Raw genomic sequence first — 20,773 nt, 5'->3', positions numbered from 1 at the left:
TACCCTGTTGGCATTGTCATTTTGTGTGTCAGCATTTAGCTCAACGAAACCTATTCCACAGCCTGAAAAAAGGGTCACTCTTTCTCTTATTTGTTTTACCAAACATGACATCTGTATGTTTATACTTTTATTAAGGTTTTCAATACAGCCAAGAACATGATGACATGTGCCATTTGACACCTGGCAGAAGTTGTTTACTCTTTTTACTTAAGTGTCATGACCATATAATGGGACGTCCTACAAATAAACACGTGGGCTATTTGTTGACATGTTTATAGATAGAACAAAATGGCTGAAAATCTGTCATTTAAAAACTCCTTGAATACTCTTACAGAGAGCGACTACAAACAAAGTCACTGAAATGTAAAGAACTTGAAATATTTGAATAAATTGCTATAGAAATGCAAAACATTTTCATTAAAAATAAATAATAACACAACTAACAAAAATAAAGGCATGCAAAGAGCTAAGTTAATTAGGACCAACTAATCCAGGCTACATACAGCACAACAGGCATGAGGCTATTCCTGATGTGTTATTTGGCAAGAACACATGACTGTACAGACAAGTAGATATTTTTTTATACAATAAAAAATATTCAGTAAAATTGGGGAACACAGAGTTACGCTCAATCAATTCACCTTACAACGTAGTGGGTAAGGAAGTGAATATAACCAGTTCATAAGGATTTCTATAAAGTCCTCTTGTTTTCTTTGTTGTCACACAGAAAACACAACTCGCTTCATAGTGTAACAGTGCCAGAGAGGGATCAGGTATGTCAACATTGACCTCGGAGCATCTGATTTACACAGCCAATTGATCGTCTCCAATACTGTCAGTCAGCTTATTAGCCAATCATTAGCAGCCTCGTGGATTGCAGTGACAGCGTCTCTTTTGTCTAAACCTGCCGCCCTTCGAGTCCGCTGAGGAGCGGTCAGATCTCCATCAGCGTGATCTTGTAGGCTTCTGCATAGCTCTCAATGTTGAGGATGAAGGTGTCTTCGTTGGAGTAATGTTCGATGATGTTATCGTCCATGTTCACCAGGATCCTGACACAAAGCACACTCAAAGTTTATTTTCCTATGCTTTAAGGGAGAGCTCAAATGTTTATAATTGTTGTTTGAGGTACAGCAGAAACAGCAACGCACTGCTAGGGACGGAGATGAGAGCCACCTACACAATGTTTAAAACTGTTTATTGGTACGCTTTATTATCACCTCTTTACATTGCCCTCAAACTGTCCTTTCCAATGAAACTGAAGACTTGTTAGACAAAAACAGTTGATTTACTGTGTAAAACACCAAGGATGCTGGTCTACTATTGCCTCTGTCAGTTAGGTATTTTGTCATTGTGTGAGTTTTGTGTTTTACAGTGTTAGTTCACACAATACACAAACAAAGAGACCAATAGAGGCAGAGGTAGACCAGCAACTTCCTGTTCTCACATCAAGCATTGAAAATATTCTAAATATAGCGTACACTTGAACTAATGTTGATTTGTGTGCTGCTGCACTAGTACATTTATTAGCTTCCATGCAGTAACTCCTGTCTACTTCTCCAATACGGAGGTGTCAACCATCATCTCCAGTATGTAGTTCACTGGCAGCGAATCATACTCATACAACCCCACTTTAAAACATCAACATTTTACAAAAAGGCTCCAAATTCGAATCTGTTTCCTCACTCACCCTTTTTTACTCTTCTTGTACACTTTGGCTATCCTCTCTGTGGCCACGCCGTACTTCTCGGATATCTACAAAAGACAGATAAAAGTAGTTCTTATACAGCTGCTTTGCTGCACAAAAATGAATTCCCTTTGAGATCGCTCTCAGATGTAATTAGAGCGCCTGCGTCACTCACTGCATCCATCAGGCCTCTGAGCGTGGGAGACTTCAGCATCAGTGCGTCAAACACTTCATCCGTCTCCTTTCTTACGTACAACAATACTGCAGAGAGAAGAGGGAGAATAAGTCTTAGCTGTTAGCGTCTGTATAAGTTTGTTACTTATTTATTACCAGACATATTTTGAGCGTACAAACTAAAACAGAAAAAGAGAGATGGGGATATTAGACACAGACACTAAGATTCTTTAAGCATATATATGTCCAGACATACTGACACCTTAAAATCTGTTTCATGTCATTGGTATTATTTTCTTTAGAGGTTATTTCATTATAATTTAACATAGTTTGTCTTTTTATTTTCAAATGTTCTAGTCTTCTTGGCCTTGCATTTATGTTTATTTATTTTTTACTTTGAGCTATTATCTTTGGTATGAATGTGCTCTGTAAAAAATTCCAGGGTTTGCTGATTTACTCATCATTGTATATTTAATATCTGTCTACTTGATTGCTGTTAAAGAAAATGAATTTGAAGATATTACATTTGGTGTTTTTTTGACATTTTATACACTTCTTTTTTATATCAATAAATCATTGAAATTGTCTAAACTATACTAAGAGGATAGCTAGATAGATATCAGTTTGAAACAGAGATAAAAGAAAGAGCAAAATGCAGAGGAAGCAGTCGCGCTGTACTTCTCTTGTGTGTCTCCTCTTTGATCTGTTTGTGAGGTGACGGACACAGATCTTCGTCTGACGGCCTGAACATCCTCTTCACCAGAACACTCCTGATGAAAAACACCCAGAAAGCAACAAACACACATGGTTCAGGTGCCGTAAACGTGTGGTTGTGCATTTGTGGTGACGTGCACTTCCTCTGTATGTGAGTATCTGTACCTGCTCTCATTAGCATACTTTATATTTGTATGACTGATGTAAATAAAAATGCTCCTGTTGACACACACTCACCCTTCTCTCTCGATCTCCTCCGTGTTGAAGGTAAACACCTGCAAATGGAGTATTAAAGTAAGCATCAATGTAACTGCACAAATATAGAAAAGAAAAAGGTAAAAATGTAATACTGAGTCATTCTTCTAAACATGCAGTAGTGAGAGAAATGCTAAGGTAATTATCATACTGTAAATAAAAGTAGAAACACAACAATGTAGAAATGCTCCATCAGATATGAAAGTCCTCTGTATAACTCCAATTTAAATAAAAGTAAAAATTAATACCGTTAGTAACTGATTATTGTTTGTAAGTCTTTGTTTTTTTAAGTCTCGATTACTGTTTGACCTTCTTTGTTGCTTGTTCTTAATTATGCTCTGTAAGGTGTCCTTGAGAGCTTTGAAAGGCGGCCATAAATAAAATGAATTATCATCATTTTTGTTATTATTGTTATTACTATTATTATTATTATTATTATTATTATTATCATTATTATTATTATTGTTATTGTTATTGTTGTTATTACTATTATTATTATTATTATTATTATTATTATTATCATTATTATTATTATTATTATTATTATCATTATTGTTATTGTTGTTATTACTATTATTATTATTATTATTATTATTATTATTATTATTATATCTTACAACAAAACTACTCTGGAAAAAATATATCTGTGATAGATTTACTTAAATATATTATTGTTAGATTGATATGATACTGAAAAAAAAATGCCGAAAGTACATAAGGTACTACTAAATTCGTTTTTGTGCTATAAAATGTAATACATCAAAAATCTGTTTGATTGAATTTACACATTAAGGTTTTTTGTTCAGCCATCTCACTTGCTGGAGCTGAAAAGCGTCCATTGGGTAATTCGGAAACTAAGCTGTGGCTCCAGTTTCCCCTTCCAGCGGATGAACTCAGCTGATCTCACAAAGAAGAAGAATGTTTGTCTACCTGTCCGGCTCTCTGCAGGTTGCCGAAGTGAACATCTGGGATGAAGAGAACCGGCTGAGCCTCCAGGTCGCTCATGGTCTTAAAGTAAGTCGTGTCGGACTTCTTGGTTGCGGTTATCACACCAACACCTCCGTCTTTACCTGAACCAGCAAATATTTTTTAGAACACAGTAGTTTTTCTCAGCAAAAAGAAACACACACATTCACAATGTCGTCACAATTATTGTTATTATAAAACAGGAGAGGAAGATAAATAAGTTGTGATTTCAAAAGGGTGTTTTTATACCTCTCTACTTTATACCCCCTTTAGAGCAAACTGGGTATAGGATTATCTCGAGTTTGGATGCTAAAAGTGCAGAAACAAAATCATTTTTCATGAAACTCTAACCTTTTGACTTCTTGCGGAAGAGTTTCCTCTCCTCGTCCCTTATTTTCCTCTCTGCTCCCTGAGAAACGGAACAAATACCAACATAGAAGAAGAAGAATCAGTTTGGGGAAATGTAGGAGCCACATTAAACACTGATCAATGAGCAATCACTACAGCATTTCAGTTGGACAGAATATGTTGCATTTATGTACATATAAATATATTTTATTTATGTCATCTTTCTTACATATTGTTGCCATTTTTTAATTATTATTTCAATGGGTTGACCCTGTGTAAGCTTACATACGACTTGTAAAGGTAAAAGGAAAAGTCTTAAAGGAAATCACATGGTGTGTGTATGTGCATAACACGTGTAACTGGAGGCTCACTGTGCAGGTGAGGCCACTAGAGGGAGGACTGATGTCAGGATTTAACTCCAGCACTCAAACACACCATCTGTGGCTCATTTAAAACATACTGTATAGACCGCAGCACTTTCTCTCTATGGTAAAAATCCACACATTTAGAAGTGAATAAAAGGAAGTGCAGCACGTCATCATTTAAAAAGCGTCAATTAATGTATGTTCATTTTGCATTAAAACAATACTATATGTATGAAATATAATGAAGCACAGGTAAAAAAGTGGCATCAGAATTCAATAATTACTACTAATCAAATCCCTTTAATTGACATGTTTATACTGACGAAATCATGAGACTTTTCCAGACAATATCCATATATAAGATGCGAGGAAGTAGATTCTCACCTTGTCACAGAACACCTTGATCTGAGAGTATGCTCTGTGCAGCGGCTTGTTGCTGCGGTTGTTGTAGCTGTATGTGTCTATCTGGATCATCAGAGGAAGACCCTTCACCCCCTTCTGTGAGGAGAAGTCTGTGCTCAGACAGTTCACTGTGATGAAGATCTGCCGGAGGCGGAGAAAGGTGTTAGGTGTGACAATAAATTACTTTATTTGTCATGTCAGGTATTTTTCTTTAGAGTAATGTTTTCTTTTGTTTGTGTACAATTTAACCCAGCAGAACACCGACAACAACTCAAAAAAAAATCCTACACAAGCTGGCCCTTCAACACACATTCGGAAAAGGTATCTTTTTTCATATTTTTCTATTGATTTGTGATACAATTTTGATTTTATGAAATCATTGATCACCAAGAGACACTTGTTGCATCCCTAGGTATGTTTTTTAAAAAGCTTTACAAATGAATTCTGTTTTTCATGGTTTAAATTTAAAATATGTACATTAGGATTGGTTTTTTTAGGTGTGCCGTTACTGGCTAGTTTTTAATGTATTTTTAGTTTTTTTTTTAAATATATAATTTCCCCTCTGTTAACCTTACCTTAAAATCCCTGCAGATAGAGATCATGTTGCTGCATTGTTGCATAGGACAGCAGATTAGTGAGAAGCTGTTACACAACAGTGAGAAGCTGTTACACAACAGTGTTGAATTCCTGTTTATATCTACTGTTTCCTATGTTTTTAAATCTTAAAAGTTAAACTTGTGCATCAGACACGTCGTGGTTCAATGCTGTTATACACTGTACATCTTCCCCACGCTGGTCTGGGAGCGTCTTGGAATCCCCCAGTCAGAGCTGGTTAATGTGGCCAGGGAAAGGGACGTTGTGGGCCCTCAACTGGAACTGCTACCTCTGCCACCCGATTCAGATAAGCGGTAGAAGATAGATGTATGGATGGATGTTCCCTTTTAACTAGAATGTTACCTAATGAAGGCCTTCTGACTAAAAGCTTGACTTGTCATTAAAAACTCAAATAAGAGTTTGATAGACTTCTTTCTTCTTTCAAAACCAAACACACATAGTCAATAAAAAAACTGTTGAATGGAAACAAACGAACAAAGGACAGAGGTTCATTAATCACACTTATAACAGTCTGCTATTAAATAAAGAATAACTAATACAAACTTATCCATAAGCTTTTGGCTTCAAATTAACATAAAGCACAGAACTTAATCCTTATAATTAGAGCTTTAGTTTATATAAATTGTCTAGACCAACTTAAGTGTACCTAGCTATACAAATGTGTCTACTCTGGCATCCATTGAGGCATATTTGTTCTTTGTTTATTGCCATCCCTGAAACCCGGATACTCCTATTTACTTTACAGGTATTTAGAAATTATCAAGGAGTTTTTCTACTTTTCCTGAAACATAAAATAGGCACTTGTTTTATTGATATGAATTGAAACACACACTTGATTGTAAAATAAACTGATTACCCGAGTTAATCTGAAATTAATACTTATTTGAATTCCTTCCTAAACTGACAGAAGTAGAAGCATGCACACCAGAGTACGTGGGCATTACACCTGTTCCTGTGGCAAACAGATATATTCAGGCTCAATTGTCCCGCAGATTAAGAGAAAGAGAGGGATAGAGGTAGAGAGAGAGAAAGAGTCAATATTGGCCCTGAGCGGTGTGCTTGGATTTCTACCAGCAACGTCTTTGTCCAAAGGCTGCCTTTACAATGAACGAGCCACACACACACCTACACACACAGACTTACTGGCACACACACACATAGTCAGTCACATTCACACAGAAATGAGGGCAAAACAAACAACAGAGGGTGGGGACAGGGATTGGAGTGTGTTGGCCCTCGGGGGCCTCTGGAGTTAAACAGTGATGGAGCTCCATTTAAGGTGTGGCCACAAAGGAGTGGGCTTCACAGAGACAAAGAAGACAAACAGAGCAAAAAGTACACAACACTGCCCGCCAGCTTTATGACGGACACAGAGAACATACGTCAAAATAAAGGTGCTGCTTTAGGTTTATGATTCTTGAATCACAGCTAAATGTACAAAGTATGATATAAACATCAGCTGCTGAGTGTGTTTGTTGATGTTTACATTAAGCTGCTTGCATTTCAGGTAATTTGAGCAAATGCGTTTGTTTGCCAACACCTGAATCAGCACAAAAAACCTGTCCCGCTACTTTTAATTTAACACGCCTACATCATGGGTCAAAACAGTAGAATGGTTTGTAGGAAAATTACTGTGAAATGTATGTACTGCAACAAAAAAAAAGAATGTTGGGTACCTTGGCCTCTTCATTCACGTCCCAAGTGAAGGAGATGGCATTGTAGGCGATTTCTTCGATGTTGCCAATGGTGTTGAAGCTCTCCTTGTAATCAGCTGCAAGTACAAACAGAGGGGTGGTTGATTTCTGATACATCATCTGCTTTTAAAATATTTTGAGTCTACGTTAAGTCAAGTTTATCTTTGCCGATATCTGCTGTTTAAAAAACCTAACCAAACATCATATCTCCCCTCTGAGAAAACCCTTCACATACAGAGCAGATTGGTCAATAAATATCACAAGCAGGTAGCTATTGTTGTTAAGATAAGTAATCAAATGGCACGCTTCGATTTTACAAGATAAAATCTTATCTGCTTGAGCAAACAAACTGTAAAAGGCTTCAAAGGCAGCCGGAGGGAACACAGGGGGTGATCTGGCTGTGAGACTCGTATTAAAAGCCAGTCAGGTGAGCGCATCGCCGGCTATTGTTGACCTGAGTGACCACACACACTTAAGGCACTTTAAATGGGAGGCTATGAGAACACTGGTATGCAGTGGAAGACTCATATTTAAAAAGAATTCACTATGTAAGTTTGACCTGTTTAGAAACACTAGTTTAATGGTGTTCCTGGTCTTTTGATTGGATTCGGTAGCTATGATCAAATCTGACTGGATGAGATACAGACTTTAGCTAACGCCTGTTTTTGAAAAGTTTGACTTTAATTAAATAAATCAGATAATATTTTCTCTGTATATAAATGTCAGTATCTTTGAGTTTTGGACAACATATTTAAAGTTGTAAACGTGGACATTTTAAGCTATTTTTTTGAAGAAAAAAAAACTCACTTTAACTTAAATATAACAAACAGTACTTTAGAACTGAAGAGACACACCAGTAGAAAATAACATTTGGAATAAAAAGGCAAGTAACACACATAGGCTATATAAATTATCCAATTATTTAGCTATTTTCTTTAATAGAACGATTACTTGATTATTCTAATGTGTGAATTATCGTTATTAAAAGAATTATTAGATACAGCCCTCTGAGACGGAGAAGCAGCTCATCCTACTACAACCGCTGTTCACTTCTCACAGCACCCCCTTTTGCTTCTGTGACATCCGACCTCCTCCATCATCCTTACGACACACTGAATCTTCAGCAGGTGCACAAAGCAGCAGGGCAGGCCGAAATCTGGCAGTATCCCCCGTTAACTAACCCCATTCAAATGATCCATTCTGTGACGCGGCCCAGGGGCATGATGTCCTGTGCCCCCCCTCGCTATTCAAATCAGCTCTCGGAACAGCTTCAGGTTACAGGCCGCTCTGAGGAGCAGGGTGGAGGGGTCTGTCATCTGACCTACTGAGATTCCCTACTTTGATGCAAAGTCAGGCACTGAGAGTATACAAATAAAGGCCGCAATGATGGGTCTGTCGATAAATTCCTTATTCTTAAATGAACAATTATTTGGCAAGATTAGATTATTTAAGAATTTTAAAGAAAAGATAAAAACATTCCAGCAGCTCAAAAGTATTATTCATATTTCCAAATGATTTAGTCTTAAAGGATATTAAATTGAATATTTTTGTGTAGCTCTTGGGGCTTGTGTTCTATGGACCAAACCAGTTATTTGAACTGAGAATAACTGACAGTTAATAGATTAATTAATAATGAAAATTATCATATAAATGATGAATAAACCAGAAAAGTGCACTCAGTAGAGACTTAATTCCAAGGGTATAAGAGGAGTGATGAGTCAGCAGTCAATGCCAGTAACAAACAGTCAATACATAATAAAAACGGTCTTAAAAGTGTAGTATTTTAAACAGGTATTTTAAGGACGTTAAGTCGTTTTACAGTGTTTGCAATCCGTTTTGGGTTACTATGCTTATACATGCTGCAAGCCATGTGTGCGTATCTATTAGCAGATAGGTATCTGTGTGTACTGCTGCAGCTCTGTGAGACGAACTGTAGCTGCACACTATCTGTCTAGGGCTCAGTCACACACACAAACAAACACAGACTCATTACACTGGCAAATGCCAAACAGATTGCCTAAAGGAATCTTGCTGGAAAATATAATACATTTCCTCTTAACAAGATCTACTGTCAGCTTTAAAGAATGTTTTATCTTCAAATCATATTAAAGACAGAGGTGCTTTTCACCAGCAAAACAACAAAAAGTCCACTTGCAGTCATTATACTGTAAGTAGCTTCATTTTAAAATGTGCTGTATACATATGTTTACATTTTTTTAGGACATGGTTCCCAAACACTTTGACTTAAAGGAATAGTTTCAAATTTTGGCAAATCTGAACAGAAGATGAAAAGATCAATACCATTCTCACGTCTCTGCAGTAAAAAATTGAAAGGAGGAGATGGTTAGCTTAGCTTAGCATTAAAACAACAATCAGAGAGAAACTAGCTAGCCTGGCTCAGTTCTATGATAACAAAATATGTCTAGGAGCACCTCTAAAGCTCACAAATGTAAACATTGTTTATTGTTTACTTAATTTGTACTGAGAGAAAAGTGTTAAAATGGGAATTTATGACTATACGAGGGACTATTTTAATGAGGCCATTCCCTTTACTACATAGCATTGTCTGTTGGAGACTCAAGTCCTATGCTTTTGAGTCATGCAAGTCTATAAAAAAGTTTTTAAAAAGGTTTTACTTTAAAAGGTATTCAATATTTGTTTTAAAGAAGAGTCCAAATATACTTTTGTGCAACTGAATTTTGTATTTTTCCTACAACAGTAACCATCTCACAACAGCTTAAATCTGTATCACAACGCCCAAGCCTGGATCAACAGTGACTGGCAGATATAAAGATATGTGTATTGTCAGCCGATTAGGATTTGTCTTGGTTCACATATAGGAATTAAGATGAAGATCTAAATTGGGCAAGAATTGCTTTCAACAGACCAAAACCAGCCGAGGTAACAGTGCGGCTAGCATTCCACTCCGTGTCCCAACAAGCTGTGTATAGGTGTGTGTGTGTCTCCCAGTTTCCCACATACCTATGAACCTCTGCCTGGTTAGCAGGCCCGAGCTTGTTAAACAAATTCTGCCTGCAAGCTTCTCACACATACTCATTCAACAAGGCATGAAACTACATATTAAAATCCATCAACTGGGAAAAAAACTGAGGCATACAAAAGGTCATGTTTTAAGATGCAAAATACTAGGGTTGGGATCAACAACTTAACACTCATGGGAAATGCTTGCAGAAAGAGAAAGTTTGTCACGCTGTTTTGGATTGTTGAGTTTTTGCTCATTTCAGTATTTTACACAATCTCTCAGTCAATGTCGAGGAGATTAGAGGATTTATATTGTGAGTCCCAACAACACCTACATATTAAGATATTCATAGGTGTGTGTGTGTGTGTGTGTGTGTGTGTGTGTGTGTGTGTGTGTGTGTGTGTGTGTGTGTGTGTGTGTGTGTGTGTGTGTGTGTGTGTGTGTGTGTGTGTGTGTGTTGGTGGGCAGCAGAGCAGCCCCAGGCAGACAGTTGGGTGGGGGCTTGTTTGCTCTCTCTTGGTCATGCCTTGTTTATTAGTTGAGTGCATTCCCGCTTTGGCCTTAAGATGAATCTGTTATTGTTTTTCGGTTGTTGGTTTTTCATTCACTCAACAGCAAATAGCTTTTTACATAAACATGGAGAAAGTCTTGAAGAAAGCATGAAGAAATTGAGCATTAAATGATACCACTATTATGTCTCATGCAGTAAATATAAAGCAACAGCCAGGAGACAGTTAGCTTAGCTTAGCATAAAGACTGCAAACAGAGTTAAAATCAGCAAATCTGTCTTACCTATGTCTAACACTCTCTGTTTGGCTGTGTGCTGCCGGGAGTGCCAGTACTTCCAGTACTTCAGCTGCTCGTCTCGGTTCTTGTCTTCACTGAACACCACCATGATCACACTCTGAGAAGAGAAAATAAAATAAATGATGGTCAAGTTTATGATGATTCACCTAAGCCAATGTCTCCACACTAGCATGTAGTGGAAAAGAATTACATTATTACACAAGAGAGAAGCTAGGAAAAGCATGCGTATTGAGGTTATTAGGTAGACTCTTAGTAAAGAAGTGCTTTTCTTGGTTGAAATCTAAACTACAGCTATATCAAATTAACTGGGATCAGTTTTTGGCAGGAACCCTCACCCTAACTTTGCTGATGGGGTGACGGAGGCGTTTGTTTGCACTGAGCTCGTTAAGTGTCACGGCATAGAACTGGCCTTTGTTCAGGTAGGTCATCGGTCCCTCACCCTGCTTCTGACGCAGAGAGCGAGTGGCGTCCAGCGTGTACTGGAAGCTGTCACTGCACACACACACACACACACACACACACACACACACACACACACACACACACACACACACACACACACACACACACACACACACACACACACACACACACACACACACACACACACACACACACACACACATACAGATAGTAGGTGATTAGACAATGTGGGATGGGGGTGCAACAACACACACTTTTGCATTCCTTTGAGGATCACAATATGTTTGTATGCTGAGGGACTTACACTCCCTCCTCATGAAATATGAAGTCATCTGGGGCCATAGCGGAAGGTGCGTGGTACTTCTGTTGAGAACGCTTGAAACACACAGAAAGAGGAAATGATTTGAGTTCATTTAGAGAGGAACTGGTTGAACAATGCTTTAAATCAGAAAAACATGACAGTATTGTCATGAATAATGATTACATGGAGATTTCAGGCAAACAGCGAAAACATTCAATAACTACTTTCTGATGAGGTAATGAACCTTTGAATTCTCAATTAATCATATTTAAACATCTAAAAGTTGTAAATTGAGAAAAAGTATGTTTTTAATCTCCAATTTGAATTTAATTATCTCATGACCACTCAGACTTATTTTGTGACCCCACCAGACTGGGAAGGTCTGTTTTAGTCTGATGTTTTAAACAGTATGTGTTCAGACTCTCACCACGTCTCTCTCCTCCTCGTACGGGCTGTCAGGCGGACTATGCTGGTCTTCCTTCACATACGAGTTGTGGCTGACGGTGGTCACCTCATAGGGACTCTGTTCGTAGATCACCCTCGACGACAGCTCCTCTCCCTCCGCCCTGTAGTGAAGCCCCGCCCCTGTCATGAAGACGGGCGCGTACACCTCGGCCTTCACCAGGGCCACCGCCGGCGTGCCCCCGTCCGCTGACATGGCCTCACTGGAGCTGCTGAAGTGCTCCCGTTTGCTCTCCTGGTGCTCCGTGTTCAGGGACAGGTTGACAGGGACAGATTTGAGGACCTGAACATGGTTGTCCACTGTCTCCGTTTCACATTGGCTGCCGTGGTTGCTTGGCAATACAGACCTGAACAAAAACATGAAATAGGATGTGTTTTTACTTTATTAATTACTTTTCATTCTTACTGAATGACTGCACTGTATTTTGTACTTAAATACAATTGGATTATATATTACATATCCTACACCCTCCAAAAATATAGGAAAAAAACTGAACTAATTGGTCAATCTCCACAATCTCCACCATCAGAATAATCCTGAATATCCTTGTCTGCTTTACAAAGCTGCCTAGCTCACTAGCTTCCCTAGAGTACAAACTGTCAACATGTGTGTCAGGTGTCAAAGATGGGTTTTGGTGAGTAACACTGTATCTAAATTTAACTTTTTTGTATTTTCTCTTCTTTTTTTAACAGGGATCCAGACGTTTTCTCTGGACTCAGTCTCACTGCTTCAAGTGAAACGACTCATCCGTGGTATTTGCCTGCTAAAAGTACTTTCATCATATCACTTTTTCACACAAATTCACTGACCTCCTCTCAGGTTCCTCTGTAGTTTCCACGACTTTGGGCACTGGCAGAATTCTCTTTTCTTTCGGCACCTGGAAGGAAGGGCAAAGAGAAGTGGTGTTATGTTGGCCTTCAAACTGTACTTGAACATTTTCTTCAGATCCAAAAAGATTTCATAGAAAGTGATGACATGACTTGAAACAGCAGAAAATAGCTCTTGCCTGGTTACTACAGTACGCTCCACAAAGTATGTTAAGCATAAGTGACAGTTAGAAAAGTGGTTTAACAATAATACGTGTGTTTTAAAGACAATATGCAATGCATTGAGGCACCTAATCAAGCTCTCACTAAAAGTCAAGAAAATCTTAGAACATTTACTTAATCTTTTTTAAAGTTGTTGAATCTTTAGAAACCCTTTTTCGCTTAACCTGAGGTGACGTCTTTATCATTTTTGTCAGACCTCCTCTTCAACATACCAAAATATATTCAGTTTATCATCATACAACACAAAGAAAAGCATGAAATCCTCCACCCTCCATACCTTGTAGTATTCGTAGAGCAGGCTCAGGGCGTTGGCGCTGTCTTCGTCCCCGTTGATGCTCATCATGGCTTTGGTGGCGGCAGTTAGCGGGTTCTCCAGGTACGACCTCCATGCCTCGTCCTCACTGGTGTATGCCCGCCGCACTGCGGGGTAAGAGTTCTCGTTGGGGACCACCACCACCAGACGTTTGCTGTTGGACACATTTCAAATGGGCAGGTTTTAGCTTCACAAATGCTGACCATTAATGTCATTTACTCACAAATGAGTTGTTGGATAGACAGAGTTTTGGGGTACTGAGAGGCATTCAGACTCGGCATGTATAGTGGACCAACAATTCCTGATCAAGATATCAAACAAACATGTCTGTAACTCCTAGTACATTATATCATGGCCTACAATTACCTTGAATCTATCTTATTGACACAAGTGTTCTGCATTAAGGCTTATAAAGTGATGTTCCTTCAACCTTTTGTAGTGGTTCATTCACTTGTAGCTTATCTCATCTATAGCCATCTATATCATCTATAGAGTTTGCTTAGTAATAAGACACTAGCACATATGAGTGTGCTGATGCCCTTTTTCAATCATCTTCATTGTCTTATATAAGGTAAGATGTGTTTTGCCTTCATTTTTCACCATCAAAATGCTAATGCTTGCTTGCTTTCTTAAGCTTTCAAATACTGGTAATGAGGTTTTTATTTTCTTGCTGTTTATCACTATTCTAAGGTCCACATTTTCTGATCAGTTTATTTTGTTTTGGGTATACTTAATATCAAATAAGCAATTGAAGAAAAAAGAAAGGAAATAATATACTATAGCACTTGTCTTGTGTGTTTATGTGGGTTTGTCTCTCCACTCTGTAGGCCCTCTTAAGTCAAGATCACAGACCAGTTAAACACACATTGTTGTCACAACATCACTGTGAACGCAGCCAATCACAGGAGAGCCTCTGAATGTGTCAACTTGCACTTGTTGCGCAATGAACAGTATAATGTCACACCTTCAGCAAGAGTCCTGAAGTAGTTATGATGCAGTAGTTTCACAACAGTTATTTTTTTGTTCATTTGTTTGTGCTAAAATCAAACTAACATCGAAAGTACATATTAATCAGGAACACTCCTATTCTGTGATATATGTTGTACAATCTTGGAAATGAATTTACTACATGGATTAACTTGACGTATTAGGCCTACTATTGTGGTTTGTATGATTGGGATTAACTCCTATCTGCCGGATACACCTGCCAAATAAAAAATGTGCCACGTCTTTAACATCTGATGTCAGGATGATGAAAACCGTTAAATTAAAAAGAGTAATGGTAGGAAATAGGCATCAGGATGAAGCTGAAGCTTTAATAACTATGTCTTGTTAACATCTCCAAGGTATGTGAAGAGCTGACATGCAGGTTTAAAAAGACCAAAGACTTGTACAGGAGTGATGTTTAGGATTTCAGCAACGCTACTCTGGCGAATCTGACTTAATATAACACCTGTGGGTCATAATAGTGGCACTTGTTGTCCCTGCAGTGCTGATGCGGGATGTATGAACCAGCATCACTGCAGTCAAACTAAGAGACATGTAGTTATTTAAATATACACAATGATTGCTTATTATCACATTACAAGCATTATGGTAGGTGCTCTATTCAAGCAATAATCACTCATTTAGATCATCATTAACACAGATATTAATAAGTCGTAAGAGTATCAAACAATGAGGAGCTCAATTATAGATGCAAAATGAAACTTTCAGATCCTCCATAACATTTTGAGATTTCTGCAAGCCAAGGCATGCTCTGGTATTTCTGATATTCAAGAAAAACTAGGTATACTTAATTCAAAAAGCACAGTCCCCCAAAAAGTTAGTACAACTATTTTCCTTATTTATTTACTTGTCTGAATACAGTTTAAAATTAGTTATTTCTTCTTTATTTAAAAAAACCCTCCGTTTTACAGAACAACACATAGGCCCACAGGCAACACACACTGTCCTCATTCACATAAAGACCCATCGCGCACTGTAGGCCTCAAAATATTTTTAAAAATATTGCAAAAGCAGAGCTTAAACTCTTATCAGTCAAAGACATCAACGTGTAATACAAACAAATGTCTTGCAGTTTAAGGGCTTCCCCCGATCAGTAAAAAATGGCGAATTCAGCTCTTATGAAATCCACGGCATCAAGTTAAAAAAAAAATCTCAAAGTAAAATAGTTTAATATTTGTCATAAATGTACAGCAGTAATATAAACAGACAGTGACATTCTTGTTATCCTATGATACAAAAGCCAAATCCGATTTTAAAACAAAATAGTGTTATTTTAATAAGCGAGTAAAAATAAAACGTAGGTGGAAACCATCAAACATCCTCTCCGCATGCTCGATCACTTACTTGTCTGTCTCCTGTGACATATTTTGCTTCCTCTACGATTCTTCCTTGTGAAACTGGACTTTCAAGTCGGAGCAGGTAATAGAGTGTGTGAGTTGCCAGAAGTTGGGCTACAGGTAAGTCGACTTTTCTCGCCCCGCTTCTCTTCCTCCCTCTCCCTCTCCCTCTCCCTCTCCCTCTCCCCCTCGCCCTCTCTACACCTGGCAGGTAAAGCCGCTTTTGTCCGTAAACAGCCAATCACTCTGCTTGTCTGGAGTTCACTTAGTACGCGTAGTGTGACAAATATCCACACATCCTTCTGCCATGCATTATAATATTTGCCTGGGTTTGCTTTAATGGCAGCGGGTCAGCTTTGGCCGAAATTCTTTCACTATGAAAAAGAATTGAAGGTGAGGGCGAGTCAGAAGCTGATTGGCTGCTGCAGATTGAGCCGGGCTCTGATTGGCCAGAGAGGCAGGTAGAGGACCACCTCATCTGCAGGCGAACGGAAAGCGTGCATTGAAAGCACCAAAATGACACAGAAAACATGGAAACTCTATTCAGGTTTAACGCTGTAGATTAAGTTATTTGCCTTTAAGTTCTATTTATTCTAGCAAAAAATATATTTATAAAACAACAGGGTTAAAGGCTGTAGGGAAGGAAGCCACATATTGGCTTCAGAAATAAAACCATAGATTGCCTTGCTTCCACAGCCACTAACTTAACCTTTTTGCACCCCCCTCTAAATGTTCGTAATGGCTTGTCTGTGAGTGTCTGTGTTTGAGGTGATCTCAGAGCAGACAGGAGGCAGGGAGGAGCCCTGTCATTAGTTGACACAATGCCATTGTCCCCTTAATGAAGCTATTGTATGAAAAGATCCAAGAGTTTGGGATTAACCTGCCAAAGCAAACTGTGTGTGTGTGTGTGCGTGTGTGTGTGCGTGTGTGTGTGTGTGTGTGTGTGTGTGTGTGTGTGTGTGTGTGTGTGTGTGTGTGTGTGTGTGTGTGTGTAAATACTCCCTTTTTTTACTTATTGTTTTGTTGATGCAGGTACATAAAAGACAGTATTAATCTCAATGGGAGCTTCTACTGTAAGAGCTGCATAACAGAATACATGTGTGTATTGTGTATTAATGTGTTTTACAGTGTCTATCTGGATAGGATAGGATGTGATTTAAAGAAGCTTTTTCCATAGCATATTTCTGCCCAGACAATAAAGTGTTTGAATATATTCTTTAAAAAAACAGACATGGTAAGGACACTTTAAATGGTAGATAGAAATAAAATCCTAAAAATATTTCAATACAAAATATAAAAAGGTATTTAATTGGAATTAAAAGGTAATACTAATCTGAAAATGTGCTGATTTCATAGCTCTAAATATAAATAAAATAATCAAAGTACAACTACATCTTCCATCACCGTGAAACAGCCATAAAACCTTTCAGATCTTTTTTATATAAAAAATATGCAGAAAAGATAAACTCCCAAGATGGATCTTCAGAAACTGTTGGGATGCAATTTCTAAACTGGTTTTGTGTCATGAAGGTGTTTGCATTGGCCTTTGCTTGCAAACGCCTTCAGGCACTCTTTTATGGAAATCCAAAAATGACATTTTAGATTCAGTTAAACCGTCATTGATGTGTTTTTGCGTGCGTGAAGAGCAAGCATGTGTTTGTGCAGCACTGCAAATGATATCCTCCCTTGTCTAATTTGTTTTACAGAGCACCTGGGCCTTAGCTTTCTGTGTATGTGTTTGAATGGAACTGCTAGATAAATACAGGTGGGGTCCGTGTGTTACAACAACACACAGACAGAGGGACGATCAACAGAGGAAGAGACAGGAAAAAACACATTTGATGGATGTTTCCAAGCACATGTTTATCCATCAAACTTTACTATCACTTTTCCTCATGAACAAAATGGACAATGTGGTGGTCTAACATAGTAAATTGTTTTGTTAAAATGTCTTGTTAAGTAAAATAAGTGACTAGACAGAGATGCAAAACAACTACAAAGCAGACTAAATTCCGTCAACAAATAGATGGACAATCTGTTCTACAGAAGCAAAACCTTCACAGAGACACACATTATACCAACAATTAGACACAAAAAGGGATGCAGTACAAGTGAAAAAAAGGCAAGAGTAAAACAAACAGATGAAAAACAACTACAAAACACATGCAAAACTAACACAAAGAGACAAAAAACAACTTAAAAATTGCAACAGAGGCAAAAACATTTACAGTGAGACCTAAACATATTTCAAAGAGACTCAAAATGAATACAAATACATGCACAAAGAGAGAAAAATCTACTCAGAGATGCAAAACAACTGCAAACAGCGCAGTTGTGAGCGGGAGATGGGACCTCAAACGTGCCTGGGGGCCTGTTGTCTCAAAATCTGTCCATGCCCATCATTAACTCCACTCAGAAAACAAAGTGTGAAGTATGTTTTGTTTGGTTTGATCAAAATAATAGTAATGTATAAGATCTACTGTTATCTCTACCCTTCCCTACATTACTTCTCTCAGCAGGAATGTCTGCCATGTGGCGGTGTGACAGCTGAAATAGTGCGAAGGCTGCAAGCATGCCAAAAGCAGGCACAGGCAAGACAGGAAAGTCAGGGGCAAATACCTTCCTCTGTGCGTGTGTGTGTGTGTGTGTGTGTGTGTGTGTGTGTGTGTGTGTGTGTGTGTGTGTGTGTGTGTGTGTGTGTGTGTGTGTGTGTGTGTGTGTGTGTCCCACTCTGTGAGAGAGGTGAAAGGTGTATCCTACATACCTGGAGTTTTTTCACAGGGAGAAACAGCTTGTCTGGACTTGACTCGGATTAAGTGTCGGAGTCTGAGTACAAAAACTCAGAGATGGACAGAGATGGAGAGATGTCGGGGCAGGAGTCATCCTCCAAGATAGAGAGCAGTGCGCAAAACAGGGTGGAGGAAGAAGTGGAATAATGGTAACAGAGTGATTGAAAGGCACATTTAAACAGGTAAAATACCAGGCAAAAAACGATATTTTCATATGTACAGCTTAGAAAACATGAGAATAAACAAATATTAGGTATCCCAGTGAGGTGTCAGGTCACCATTTTCTTTAGTTTGTAATCTTTGTGTTTGTATACATTGCAACAAACAAACAAGCAACCTGGAATTCAGCCCAAATAGGTCCCCAATATTTATGTAAAGGGATACAAATATATATATATATATATATAAATATATATATATATATATATACATATAAGTTACTTTTACATCAAATTCTGTTAATTATTCAACCTTTTTTCACCACTTTCCTTTTAAAATACTACGTTTTCTTCTTAAGGGCTAAAATAATTGTTCATCTGTAAATAGAAGAGAAGAAGAAGAAAACATAATCAGTTTTCTGTCAATCTGCTACATGGGTTTTTGCAGAATTGCATATTTTACTTTAACGCAGTATGAATAAAATCTGTGTGTAATATTATTAAAAACACAATGTTTTAGTGTCTAATAAATCAGAAATTACTTTGGAATTGTTAAAACTGTTACTCAATCCAAAGCTGTTGACTCTCAACACACATTTGGTCCTGAGCTGCTGCTGTGAGTGAGGTTAGCGAGGGCTGTCACCGCTTTCACAATCAGCCTCTGTCTCTTCGACCTCTCCTCTCCTTCAGTTGCACTCTGTGTGTGTGTGTGTGTGTGTGTGTGTGTGTGTGTGTGTGTGTGTGTGTGTGTGTGTGTAGGTAAGAAGTTAACTTCCCCCCCTGAAGGCATGGTTTACCCTCTTGGTGTGATTTCATTCAGTTTGTGCCATTTAGTTGGATTTTAACTTCCACCCTATATTTTAACATGTGATAATTCTGTAATTAGTCATTTGATATGCGTTTCCTTGGTCGAAAAATGCACTCTAAAAACACCTCTGTTAAACGCTTTTACAAACCCTGTGTTTACATATACTGTATGTCAATCAAGTCACATGTAGGAAGACTCTGAGGGCAGCAGTGAGAGTAGCTTGCCTGTGGATGTGTTGTGACTGTGTCATGGCTTGTGTACAGCCCAACTGGTCTGGCAACATTGTGGCCTGTCATAGTGGTGCAGACGCAGCAACAGCAGCAGCAACAGCGGCAGCGGCAGCGGCAGCGGCAGCGGCAGCGGCAGCGGCAGCGCAGCAGCAGCGGCAGCGGCAGCAGCAGCAGTGGACTGTGGCAAAACCTGTTTGTTCGGGGGGGGGGGAAAGGAAAGCATGGAGGGGGGAGCAGGGAGAGGAAGTGGCCAATAGGGAAGATGAAATCCAACTTCCTCTTCCCTCAACAGACTCCAGAGAATCAAGCAGGTCACACTCACTCCCTGACAGCCAGCATTTCTCCCTCACTGAGTGAAGTTTTGTTGCCAGACAAGTTTCTCTACCCTGAAAAGCATCTTATGAAACCTTTCTTGAGCTTGACATAACCTCTTCAAAACTAGCTGACCCTTGATATGTGGTCATGCAGGGAGAAACAGACAGATAGTTTGCAACAAGGAGTCCTTCAAAAAACAACTGGCTCGAGCCGAAAGTAAACCTGAAAGCCCTTGTGGTGAAAGAGAGGATCCAAAAAAATCTCAAGCTGTCTGCGGCAAACCCCTGCTTATTCATACACACAATGGACAGCCAGATAATATTCTGCTGCACTATTGAAAAGCTGACACCTGGGAGATTTGTTTTCACACAGGCCCTAAGGCTGGTCAACCTCACCCCAAACCTAAGCTAGCAAGACCTTGCACAACAACCTCCAGGGTTGGGGGGAACATGATCAATGTGTGGCTTTTGTAATTTTTCCCCCCCTTCTTTCTTTTTACTTTTGGCCTCCTTCTGAAACCATAATCACATCCTTTTCTCTTGAGAGTTATTTCCACCCATCACAAAAGACTA

General features: G+C 38.7%; 1 protein-coding gene across 1 annotated transcript; it reads right to left on the bottom strand.

Annotated features, from left to right (window-relative positions):
• Window positions 1-112: 112 nt before the first annotated feature.
• Window positions 113-16,249, bottom strand: grhl2b (grainyhead-like transcription factor 2b). Its single transcript, XM_063898747.1, has 16 exons — window positions 15,909-16,249; window positions 13,521-13,710; window positions 13,004-13,071; window positions 12,159-12,540; window positions 11,735-11,805; window positions 11,343-11,499; window positions 10,993-11,104; window positions 7,200-7,294; window positions 4,891-5,049; window positions 4,145-4,202; window positions 3,758-3,897; window positions 2,810-2,847; window positions 2,537-2,628; window positions 1,860-1,945; window positions 1,688-1,752; window positions 113-1,049 (listed from the first exon to the last, which is right to left on the bottom strand). The coding sequence occupies exons 1-16, from the start codon at window positions 15,926-15,928 to the stop codon at window positions 935-937; spliced, it is 1,848 nt and encodes a 615-aa protein (XP_063754817.1). The 5' UTR covers window positions 15,929-16,249; the 3' UTR covers window positions 113-934.
• Window positions 16,250-20,773: the final 4,524 nt, after the last annotated feature.

The sequence above is a fragment of the Eleginops maclovinus genome, chromosome 13 (assembly GCF_036324505.1).
Source record: "Eleginops maclovinus isolate JMC-PN-2008 ecotype Puerto Natales chromosome 13, JC_Emac_rtc_rv5, whole genome shotgun sequence".
Classification (NCBI taxonomy): Eukaryota; Metazoa; Chordata; class Actinopteri; order Perciformes; family Eleginopidae; genus Eleginops; species Eleginops maclovinus.
This window is presented reverse-complemented; position numbering and strand designations above follow the sequence as displayed.

Coding starts and splice junctions, on each gene's coding strand:
- grhl2b (XM_063898747.1), bottom strand. CDS start 15,928: ATGTCACAGGAGACAGACAA. Junction 2,848..3,757: donor ACCTGCAGAGAGCCGGACAG/GTAGACAAACAT, acceptor CTCCATTTGCAG/GTGTTTACCTTCAACACGGA. Junction 2,629..2,809: donor GAGGAGATCGAGAGAGAAGG/GTGAGTGTGTGT, acceptor GTTTTTCATCAG/GAGTGTTCTGGTGAAGAGGA.